This window comes from Meleagris gallopavo, chromosome 20 (assembly GCF_905368555.1).
Source record: "Meleagris gallopavo chromosome 20, MGAL_WU_HG_1.1, whole genome shotgun sequence".
Classification (NCBI taxonomy): Eukaryota; Metazoa; Chordata; class Aves; order Galliformes; family Phasianidae; genus Meleagris; species Meleagris gallopavo.
In genome coordinates this window covers 4,446,389-4,458,064 of record NC_139423.1, presented here as the reverse complement: position 1 = coordinate 4,458,064, position 11,676 = coordinate 4,446,389, and the positions used below count along the sequence as shown (strand labels likewise).

General features: G+C 48.8%; 2 protein-coding genes across 3 annotated transcripts; both read left to right on the top strand.

Annotated features, from left to right (window-relative positions):
- The first annotated feature begins 12 nt into the window (after positions 1-12).
- Positions 13-3,942, top strand: TEN1 (TEN1 subunit of CST complex). The gene is made up of 4 exons (XM_085239958.1): positions 13-56; positions 1,311-1,417; positions 1,530-1,687; positions 3,031-3,942. Exons 2-4 carry the CDS (start codon positions 1,332-1,334, stop codon positions 3,165-3,167), a joined length of 381 nt encoding a protein of 126 aa, XP_085096084.1. The 5' UTR covers positions 13-56; positions 1,311-1,331; the 3' UTR covers positions 3,168-3,942.
- Positions 3,943-5,540: 1,598 nt separating this feature from the next.
- On the top strand, positions 5,541-10,367 carry CDK3 (cyclin dependent kinase 3). Of its 2 annotated transcripts, none has more exons than XM_003211444.5 (7): positions 5,541-5,668; positions 6,293-6,370; positions 6,685-6,805; positions 7,335-7,505; positions 7,870-7,971; positions 8,750-8,953; positions 9,456-10,367. In XM_003211444.5, the coding sequence occupies exons 1-7, from the start codon at positions 5,541-5,543 to the stop codon at positions 9,579-9,581; spliced, it is 930 nt and encodes a 309-aa protein (XP_003211492.1). In that variant the 3' UTR covers positions 9,582-10,367. The 2 variants fall into 2 exon arrangements, with proteins under 2 accessions (XP_003211492.1, XP_085096083.1); XM_085239957.1 differs by lacking the exon at positions 5,541-5,668 and adding an exon at positions 5,813-5,949.
- The last annotated feature ends 1,309 nt before the right edge of the window (positions 10,368-11,676 follow it).

Here is an 11,676-nt window from a genome sequence, read left to right as displayed (position 1 = left end):
ACGTGGCCACGCCCCCTCCCCCGGACTGGGCGGGGCGGGGCGGGAGCGGCCGCGCGGTGAGTTTGGGCGCGTGGGGTTGCATTGCGTGCTGCGCCGCGTTCGCTCCTCCGCGCTTGGAATCGTGCGTGCGGCCGGGAGCGCGATCGGTCGCGCTCTGAGCGCACGTGCGGCTAGGGGCGCGTTGCACGCCGCTTTCAGCCGTGCGCCCGGCGTGCTGCAGCTGGGAACGTGTTCGGCTGCACAGAACGCGTGCGGCTGCAGCTGGGTGTGCGGCGCGTGTGTGTTCGGTGCGCAAACAGCGTCTGGCATCTGGGGCTGGGCATGCATTAAATCATGCTTTGAATAGGTGTGCTATGAGGAGCTGGGCGTGCATTACTCCTAATGTGCATGCAACATGCGTGCTAGGATTCCATTAAACCATGCATGCAGTTTTGCAGCTGCGTATGCAGTGCACGTGCATTCAGTGCACACGCAATGTGCATAATGCAAAGATATGCATTAAGCCGATCTGTAAATGTGCATAGCATGGTGCATCTTGGCTAGGCTTGCATGAAATCACACACAACATGCTGCACCCGTGGCTGTGCCCACCCCAAGTTGCACTAAATGCACACACTGTGCTGCATCTGGGATTTGGCATCCTTGTGAATTATGTGCATTGAGCTCTTGGTGTTTGAGGCTAAGCTTGCATTAAATGGTGCACTAAATCTGTAGACAGCGGGCTGGCTATGTATTAAATAGAACACTGGATGTGCATATAACTGTTGCACCTGGAGCTAAGGATGCATTCAGTTGTGCATTAAATAGCAACACTGGATGTGCATATAACATGCTGCATGTGCAGGCAAACATTTCATAATTACTTTGTTGAATAATTGGTTTAATCTCCATGTAGCATATTGTATTTGGAACTGGGCAGGCATTAAATTGTGCATGAGGTAGTGCACTAAGTGTGCATGCAGTATGCTGTACTTGATCTTGTGCATGCATTAAGCAGTGCATTAAGTAAATGCATGGCATGCTGAACCCAAGGACCCTAGAAAGGAGAGAACACAATGCCAAAAGGAACAACTGCAGGACACAGCCACCTACCTGGCTGCAGCTTTGGCTGAGCAAAACTAAAGCCATGCTGAAGTTGCTTTGCATCTCTGTGGCAGCCCACTCTGTGTGCGGTGGAAGATGCTCAGGGCTCAGTGCGAGCTCCTGCAGCCCTCTACTTGGGGGACCTGGGCACAGGAGGAGTTTTGGGATGCTGTTACCCGGTTCTGGTTCAAGAATTGGGTAGCAGGAGCTCAGATCTGCTTTTGCAGAGCCCTTGGTGTTTGTGTGAGATGCTGCCAAGCGCTGGGGTGTACTACTTCCCGTGGGAAATCAACAGCTCCATCCCAGAAGGGGAAGCACTGAGGACATTTGGCAGGTGAGGAGGGTATCATGGGCTCCTTGCAGGCCGGGTTGCTCCCCCGCTGGCCCCCGTACCCTGGCTTTGTTTGCAATCTCAGTTGTGCACCTCCCACATCCATCGCTCCCAGGCTAAGCTGCTATGACCTGGCCCGATCCGAAGCCATTCTCAGCTCTCAGCATGGCTCAGCCCAGCACCACGTCCACATCGACACCACACTGGTGGAACCATTTGAAGCCCAGCTGGGATCTCTCTACATGGTCCTGGGAGAGGCTGAACACAGGGAAGGTAAATGGTGTCTCTGTTTGGCTGGATACAATAGATACTGAGTAAAGGAAGGTTGGCTTTAACCAGAAGTGCTGCTGCACAGTCTCTATTCCTGTCCAGTGGGTTCAGGCACTTGATGCTGAGAGTCTAATGAACCTTTGGAGTCCTGGAAGCTGTTTTGCTACCCCTGCTCCAGCATCCATCTCCTTACCATGGCTACACCTCTTATCAAAGGAGTCCCCCTGCAAAGTGCTGGAAAATGCACAACACTCCTTGAGTGCCCTCTGCTTGAGGAACCAGTGCCCTTATCTTGATGAAAACCCGGTGCTCTGGCACAGATTTCTTCAGAAGCCAGAAGTGCCTGAGCAGCACAGCTTATGAAACCAGCGATCAATTGCCTTTGCTCCGAGTGTGGCTGACTGCAGCAATACCTTGTTGGGAGCTGGCTGGGTTGGTCTTTGCCATCCTTGAAAGGCTTTAATTACACCCTGCCCTCGGAGATGGGGCGTGAGGAAAATGGGCAGGCTTTGTCACGCAGGGCATCCTGTCATCACTCTGTTGTTACCTGCTGGCCTTCCCTGGGGTGCCCTGACCGTTATTCCAGCTGCACGGTGCAGCTTTGCATGGGATTTCAGTTGGGCTGTGAAGCAAATCCCAAATGTTGTCCTGGCCATACCTGATAACAAACACTCACATTTGTGCCCTTTAAACCCTCAGCGACGGGTGGAAAGCCACAATGCACGTGGCATCTGGTGAGTCACCTGCTAAGCCTCTGCTGCAAAGCTCCTTTAGGAAGGCATGTTATTTTGGTTGTCACTGCCTAGGAGCAAGTTGACCCCGTTTTGTAGGCATGGAAGGGCAGGAGGCTGAGAGGCTGTGTGCACAAGGCTGATTGTGTTCACAAGGCTTGGCCCCTTGTGCAGCACCTGAGTTCACCAATGAACTGCTGGTTACAAGGAGCGTTGAGCCTCTTTTATGCCCAGCTTTGTTGTCCCCTCTTCTTGCCTGCAGAGATTGGCTTAAACCCAACCCTGATGCTTTTCAGATAGGAAAAGCCAAAGCTGCTCAGTGTAGCCATGGGGTGGATGGATGCTGTTTGGTATCCTGGGCTCTTCTTTCACCTGGCAAAGGGAACTCGGTGCCAACCGTTGGCATTTGGCAGCTGACAAGGCAGAGGGAAGGAAGCACATCATGAATTAACCTGCTGCTTGTGGAGGCATGCAGCCAGAGCAGCATTCTGCAAGGTCTCAGGCTATGGTTATTTGGCCACCTGGAAGTGTACATTGCCAGAAGGGAGCTTTCTGTGTGCCGCAGAGCTTCTACTTCTCTTTCTCTTCCTACAGAAGCTTCCTCTATATTTCCAGGTGAGAGTCCTGTGATAAAAGCCCGAATATTGACCTGTGTGGAAGGGATGAACATGCCTCTGCTGGAACAAGCCATCCAGGAGCAGAGGAAGTATTTCCAGGAGAGGCAGCAGCAGATGGAATCTGGCACATCCTGACAGCAGCTCTGACCCCAGATCTGTGCTGGTCCCCACCACGGCCATCTGGCAGCTGCCATCTGTGGAAAACATTTGGAAAGTGTATTTAGAAGGTGGGTTTAAAACATTGCTGCTTTTTGCCAGGGCAAAGAGAGAAGTCACTACATAGGGAAGTACATGAAGATTGAACCAGTACGTAAATGTGGAGCTGCCAGTTTGTGCCAGCTGTCACCATGGAAAATGACTCTGGGAAGCAAATTTGTTGTTTAAGAGGGTGGTTAAGGAAAAAGAGAGCATGAGTTACAGCAGTTCTTTTGTAATGCAGGGCTTGGAGAGGTCAGTAAAAGGCAAAGTCTCTGAATCTGTAGTTAAACATCTGCACACATCCGCATATGGTGCCAACATGCTGCAAATGAGAGGTAAAGGGCAGTAGTGCAAAGTTTGTTAGCCCGGCATGGCTATGGGTCCATGAGTGCATGTGTTGGGTTGTGGTGACTCAGCTGCCACACAGAAGCATTCTTGGAAAAACACTCAGCTCTGGACTGAACAACAAAGGAACAAAAAGAGCAAGGAGCCTCTACTTTACTAGACCCTCTTAGAGGGTTCAGGAGCCTGTATCCAAGGTCCATGGTGGACTTTAGATCTACATTAAATATTTGCACTGCCCTGACAACTGTCACTTGACTTTCTTCCTTGACACATCTAAGTTTAGGAGACCTTAAATCATTATTTTTGGAAGCATCTAAAGGTTTTGATTGATATTTTTCTAAATAAAGACAGAAAGAGAATGTGGTTTGTCTTTTATTGATTAAAAACCTTTCTTGCTAAGGCACATGCATTAACCCTGCAGAAACACTATGGGTGATATAAGAAGACATAGCAAACTGCAGTTTTCCTTCTCCTCCTAAGGTCTGGGTGTGTAAGGAAGTGCTTGGCTTTGATAAAGTTGCAAGAAGAGAAGATGAAATTACATCAGAGCCAGCCTGGCTTAAGAACACGGTGCCAGGCCCAGCAGGATTAAACTGTCAATAAAATGACAAAATGGCTAATGTGAGATGAAAATAAAATTTTACTATGAGAAACTTTTTTGTGCAACAGAAATTGAGGGATCTGAGGTGAGATTTGTCTGTGGTTCTCTGTAACTCAGCCACCTGCAGCCTTGTCTGGTTTTTTGCTCAGATTCTCTGCTGAAATGTTCGGAAAACATGGACTGAAGCCATGCAGTAAACAGAAAAAGAGTAAAATGACAACAGATATTGCCAAAGGCTTGATTCACAATCCTGAGGTTGCTCAGTAATTACAGTATTTGTGATAATCTTTGATCATAGTTGAGATCTGTGTTTTGTTCACACAGTTACCAAGCTCTGAAAGCCCTATCTCTGCACAAACTAGCTGTTCAGCCCAAGTCCAAAACCATTATCTCAAAAGGCAAGATTTTGTCCTGGATTTATAAGAGTCAACAGTTAGCATGTCATGACGTGTTTATATTTATATCTCATCTGTTTATTCTCCTGCCTTTCCCCCAGGCTTAAATTTTATCCAAATGACCATGTTTACCAGGTCATCGTGAGTATCCAAGCTACCACGTTCCTCTAAGTTCTACAGGAAGGGGGGGGAAAAAGGGAAAAAAAAAAGGTAGAGCAAATTTGGCAATGCTTTCAGATGGAGATCCAAACACAAACTCAACCTTTCCAAGCCAATGGAGAACTCACACAGAAGCTTGCCTTGGACACACAGATCCATAGTTATCTCACCTCTGCCACCTACTTCGATTCTTCTGTACCATTCATTTTAAAACAATTTGAGCTGGTGGCTTAGGATGTCTATTTAGATCACACAGAAGTGCCATGGAAACATGCATTCAGTGGGCTGCCATGTCCTGTGCCCATCCCAATACCCAGATCTCTGTAGCTCCACCTTTTGTTGTGCCACCACGTGTAATAATTCCTTAATCTGCCAGCTAGCAAGTCAATTATTAATTCCCCCACCAAGGACATCTTCTAAAGGGCTGACCAAGCAGCACAGCCCTTAATGGGGAGGTTCATGGGACAATTGCGCAAGACAAATTACACACCACATCCCCTTCACACCAGGCACAAACAGAACCGAACAGCTTCCCTTGGCCCTACGTAACCTTTCCCACAGTCCCCAAGCAGCAATTTGGGTGTATTCTGCTCCATTTTTGCTTTATCCGATGCAACAGAGCAAGCAGCCGGGCCCAGGTTGTCACTGTGGGGCTCTTTGGGTCTACACAGCCGCTCCATAATCCAACAGCCCTCACCCACAGCTGAGCCCTGGGTCAGAGGAGTGGTGCAGAGACACTGCTGTGCTCCTGCACCTTTTCTCCTTTTGTTCTTTTTCTCCTTCCGTGTCAGCAGCCACAAGGCTGAGGCCATGGAGGCCTTCCAGCAGGTGTTCCAGAAGGTGGAGAAGATCGGGGAGGGCACCTATGGTGTGGTGTACAAGGCTCGCAACAAGCGCACGGGGCAGCTGGTGGCCCTCAAGAAGATCCGCTTGGACGCGTGAGTGGGGCCATGTCCTCCCCCTGGGGACACCACGGCCTAGCTCAGCCGGTGTGCGAGAAGGGCCCAGAGCACAGTGTGCAAAATGGCCTCAGAGGCTCTAAAAAGCCTGACACGAGGGGAAAAAAGTGTGTCTAGTGGCTAATGAGAGTGATTAGAGCCCAGCCCCACAACCGCAGCTCAGGACAAGGGAGGAAGCCACCATTTTGGGATGGCGCCATTTTGGGGTGCCATCATTTCAGGATGCCACCTCTGCCTCAGGAGTGCAGCACTGGGGCCTGGTGAAGCCCTGCACCGACTTCAGCCCCTCCAGAATGGGGACTGAATGTGTACAAGGTTAATCTACTCCTCTGGGCTGTCCAGACTCTGAGGAGTGTTGGTGCAGATTGATGCCCATAGTGGTGGCACTGCCCCTCCCCCCCTACACCTCCTCCCCCACTGACTTTCTCACCTTCCCCATGACTCTGTGTCCCCCCATGTTCAACCCAAGCCTGTGGTACCAAGTGTGAGACCCTCCCTGGGCACAGAATGGGGCACAGTGACAGGAAAAAGGGAAGTGGGATAATGCCAGGCTGTATGGTCTGGCTATGAAATGGGGTGCTCTACAGCCCACCTCTGCCATAGGGAGACAGAGGGCGTCCCCAGCACTGCCATCCGAGAAATCTCGCTGTTGAAGGAGCTGAAGCATCCCAACATAGTCAGGTAAGAGCCACGTGAATCCTCCCCATCAGCTCCACATCCTGGTCATCATCATAATCAGCTCCAGATCAGTCTTTCACTACCCATACAAAAAAAGGAAAAGCAAATGAAAACAAACAAAATCAGGCTGATACAAGTCCTCCTATACTGCATACCTGACCTTCTGCTCTGCCTTAGAGGCTTTCAAAGCAGAGACACCTAGGGAGGAATGAGGGATGCTTGGAAGCTGGCAAAGGTCTGAATGTGCTGTAACATCCCTGTGTAGCACGAATTCTCACACAAAGGCATTGAAGGGGGTGCTTGCACTTCTCTTGCAGGCTCCTGGATGTTGTGCACAGCCAGAAGAAGTTGTATCTCGTATTTGAGTATCTCAATCAGGACCTGAAGAAATACATAGACTCTTCCCAAACTGGAGAGTTTCCTTTAAGCTTGGTCAAGGTATAGTGCTGGAAGGAGAGCTAACAGGTCTGCAAGAGAGCGAGTCCTTGCTGCCTTCTGCTGGTCAGAGCCAGCACTGAGCTGCTCTTAGCCAGACTGCATTGGGGAGAGATTCATCCTCAGCTGCAGTCATTCAGCCTTTCTGATCTAAAACTTTTCAGCTGGGAAAGCCTCCTGGTGCTATTGCTCAGTGCGTTTGTTTCCCCAGCTGTTTCCAGGCTCTCTAGCCCATCTCATTTCTGAACAAACTGTTGATAGGACAATAGAGGGATCTACTGCTAATTGCTTTTCTAGAGTAGTGGATGGGTGGAAGTGACTGCCCCTGCTTGGACTGGAGTGTCTCTGTCTCCATACAGCAGGAGCAGCATATGTGGATCTCTGGGTAGTGGCCTGCAAGCCTGGTGTTGCATTATTGCAAAGTCATATTCCTCATTAAGATCGATGAGTGAACTAAAGTGTGCTGGTTCACGTAATCAAATCTTTGAAGTGGCTTAATTGTTGTGTTGTCTAAAATCTCTTCTTTCCTTAGAATTACCTTTTCCAGCTGCTGCAGGGTGTGAGCTTTTGCCACTCTCACAGAGTCATTCACAGGGACTTGAAGCCACAGAACTTGCTCATTAATGAAGCAGGAGCAATCAAACTGGCTGATTTTGGGCTGGCAAGAGCTTTTGGAGTTCCCCTGCGCACATACACTCATGAGGTACTGTTAAGACTCCCTGTCATCTGAGAGTGAGGTACACAAACTATAGTGGATGCATGACAGCATCACAAGCGACATATCCATAGCTGACCTGCAGCTAAGGGGTCATCTCGTGTCCGTACAAAGTGTGCTGACCCCTTCTACCCCAGCCTGCCTGTAAACTGGTTTCTCACTTTCTTTTCATAGGGTTATTCCAGTGCCCTATTAAAAAATGATCTGTTAATCTTAACTATGCTGTCAATAATTAAACATGGTCATAGCACACTCTGATTTGTACAGTCACTGTTACAACAGAGAAAAAAGGATTCCATGCCTCTAAGTTTCACTCAGGAAAACCAGACAGAGCTTGTTGGTTCCTTACCAGGTGGTGACTTTGTGGTACCGAGCTCCTGAAATACTCCTGGGATGCAAATACTATTCAACAGCTGTGGATATGTGGAGCATTGGCTGCATCTTTGCCGAAATGGTAGTATGGGTTTTAACGTCTGTTTAAATGAGTGGGGAGGGCCCAGCTGCAATGGGAAGTGGAGAAGGAGGGGCAGGATGTGGAGTATCTGTGATACTGATCTGTGTCCCCACCCAGTCCTGGGGGTGTGTGTTATGGAAACTCCACCCTGAGGGTTAGCTGATCCTTAGCTGCGCTGTCAGATCTGCTAGCAGGAGGGAAGTGCCAGAAGGTAAAGCAGCCTCTGTAGTCTGGCTGCAGTGTCAGTATGTGACAGTGTAGTACTTCAGTCTTACTGCAGCAGCATTCTGATCCTGGGAGGAGCAGACTCTCTTGCAGATGTCTCCCAGCAGGTTGCAGAGAACTAGCACTTCAGAACAGGTCAGAGCATTGCTCTGTTTGGGTCTCCTAGAGACTACGGTCTAGTTCAAAGAGCTCATATCCCTGCATGCAGCAAGACAGCACTCCCTAGCTCCCAAAGCTCCTGAGCTGCTGATGAGCAGAACCTAGTAACTGGTCTTTAAGAGAGGATGGTAGGAAACTTGAGACAAAGGACTGATTGAAAGTGGGACAGCCTCAGGGGAGTACCAGTCCATGGGAGGAGCTGGGGACAAGCATACACCCCTCGGTTTTCCAGCCGCTGTCTGGCAGAACTGCCTTGGCTTGAGCAGTTTTTTGCACCTGCTGGAACAAAGGTTTGTTTGCAGAGAGAAATAGGACACAGAGCTAATGGAAAGGTGGGTCCTGGCTGCTTATTCATTCATTTATTTATTTATTTATTTATTTATTTTTGCTGCAGGTGACCAGGAAGGCCCTGTTTCAAGGGGACTCAGAGATCGATCAGCTCTTCCGGATCTTTCGCACCCTGGGCACTCCCACCGAAGCAACCTGGCCTGGGGTGTCACAGCTGCCTGACTACAAGGGCGACTTTCCCCAGTGGGCAAGGAAAGAGATGAAGGAAGTTGTTCCCAACTTAGATCGACATGGCAGAGACCTACTGGCGGTGAGTGTGGGTTCAGCAGAAGGCCTGTGGACAAGAATATAATTGGGGCTGATCTACCTTGAAATACATTAGCTGAATTGGCTGTAATATTCATTTTTTCCACTGCAGAAACATCAACTCATTGAACAGGTGTATTTGTTTGAGGAACACTATATTCACATACACAATATTTGGGGCACAAAATTCACAGCATTTTCAAGTACATGCAGTTGTGTTTTTATTAAACATACTGATTGAATCACTGGGAAAAAGAAAAAAAAAAAAACAAGAAAAAAAAAAAAACCACAATCTATGCAACCTTCCTAATGCATAGAGCTTAATCCTGGCTGTCAGTGTAAGCTCCCCTAGGGCACTGCTGAGCACTTCAGCTGGGGGTTACTCCTGAAGCCCAGAGAAGGGAAAAGGCAGGAACAACAACTGCATCTGGGCCCAGCCACATCCAGGTGCAATTGATCTTCTGGCTTGTAAAATCTTAAACCTGATGTTTGTTTTCTCTTGGCAGCAATTGCTCCTGTACGACCCCAGCAAACGCATCTCAGCCAAGGCAGCTCTCAGTCACCAGTACTTCTTTCGGAAAAGCCCCCAGAGCACTGAAGAGCAACACGTGCATCAGAGACACTGCAGATGAGATGCACAGCTCTCTCCATACACTTCTGGAGAGCAGTGCAGATCTGTTTCAGTGCGCTTAGCAAGAGGCTAGTCCCGTCCTAGGGCCTTACTTTTCCTGAGAAGTCCATTTAGAGTCTCTCAGCCTGTTGCTGGGGAAAGGTTTGCTTAAGTTACGTCCAATAGAGCTGTTTTGAAGAGGCCACATGCAAAGGTGAGATTACTGTCAGCATAAAACAGTGACATGTAAAAGAGAGAGCATGCTTCAGATGCTTGTCCTTTCATTAGCCAGCAAGCTAAGGTGACTTACACACAAAGATTTCTCTCTCCAGCACTGGAGCACCCCCAGATCTCACTGCGGGTCTGATGGTGCAGTTCCTGACACCAGGGTGTGCTGGAGCTCTGCTGTGGGTAGGACAGTGCTGCTCTGCTTACCCATTCACTGTTAGCAAGAACCAGATTTGTCAGTGTTGGATACGTTTAAGTTGAGCTGTTTAACAGAGGTGACATTCTGCCGTTTTGAAAGCTGAGGAGCACTGTAAAGTATCTTAATTTATGCCTTAGTTGTGAGAAGCCAGAAGATCCAGCTCAAATAAAGCACTTGCTGCATATATTGGAAACTGACATCTGCAACACCAGCTTTCCATCATCAGCCCAGATGTAATGCTGGCTCCTTTGCTTTTGGAAATGTTTTTGCTGTTCAGGTGTTTGGAGAATTATCATTAGCTTCTAGTGTGGTTTTGGCATCTGTGGCCTTGTGGGTTTTTTCAGTATAGAAAAAAATAAAGGCTTGTCATTTGTTCAGAAACATCTGTGTTTATTGCTTGGTATTGAGCTAGTGTTGCAGGGCAAGCTGGGTGGCATTTGTTTTTTCACAGACCTCCCTTCATCATCTCCTGCACTCTTCCTTTATTCTTTGCAGCCCCAGTCCCTGGCAGGAGCAGAGATGTGCTCTCAATTCTGTTGTGGAACAAAGGGCAAATGACCTGCCTGCCTGAACCAAGCACTTTTACCCTTTATTTTGCTCCTTCTCTTCACCTGAGGAAAGGCAGCAGGTGGCTCTGCTTCATTCCCAACATCAAAAAGACCTTTGTCATCCCTACTGTAGCAGTCCCCCCCAACAGCAACACCCTGGGACCTGTTGCTCACCTCCCTTTGGGCCTTGCCCCACCACCTGGCTACATTCCCCCTGCAGCTTTAGAAGCCGCCAGGACCTGGGTAGCTTGCTTGCCTCTGCAATTTGCACAAATTAGGTTTTGGGGAGGGTTGCTTTGCTTTTGAAGCTGTTGGTAGGAGTCATGCTGGAGTGCCTTGCCCAGAAGAAGCTGTGCTGCTTGTGCAAGGGAGGCATGGTTTGTGACTGAGGAGGGCAGGCAGCAGGGCTCTCCCAGCAGCCTACAGAGCCATGTGGTTGGAAAACTGAGGGCTGCTGTGCATCTCATGTCCTCCATATGATAACAAGCAGCTCGCAGGGGCTCTTTGGAGAGACCTGGATGAATTCTGCTGTGGGAATAAGCACCTTGCCTTTGCATACATGTTTTAAAGTCAAATCACTTTGTACAGACAATGCTCCATTGTTTGCACTCTGCAAACAAATGATCACATTGTACCTAATAAACTGTTGGCAAAGGAGTGTTTTGTTTTTTTTCTCCTCAAGACCTACATTAAGAAATAAATATCAAGGGCACCCATGCAGCCCAGAACCATAAATAAAAATAGCATGGCTCATCGAGCACAGTAAAATGAAGCAACAAGTTGGATTTCAGACATTTATGACCCAAGCCAAGTGGCAACAAAAGGCACTAAGAGCAGCTGTGTTGAAATAACCGCCATGATCCTGCCCCACCATCCTGTGCTGGAGAAGGGAGGCAAAGCACTGCCTGGTTCCTTCTGAGCAGCACACAACCCTACCTGATGGCTGGCTGGGCTCTGGGAAAGCTCTGCAGCAACACAGGGCTTCCTATGGATGTCAGAAGGTTACCATGCAGGTGGCTTTCTGCAGGTGGGGAACATTTACCAAAGACAAGGATTTTTTTTCCAAAAACAAGAGGCAGACCGGCCATCCAAGGGAGACTGCTCAGCCAGCCAGACCGCTCACCCAGCTAATTGTCTCTTAA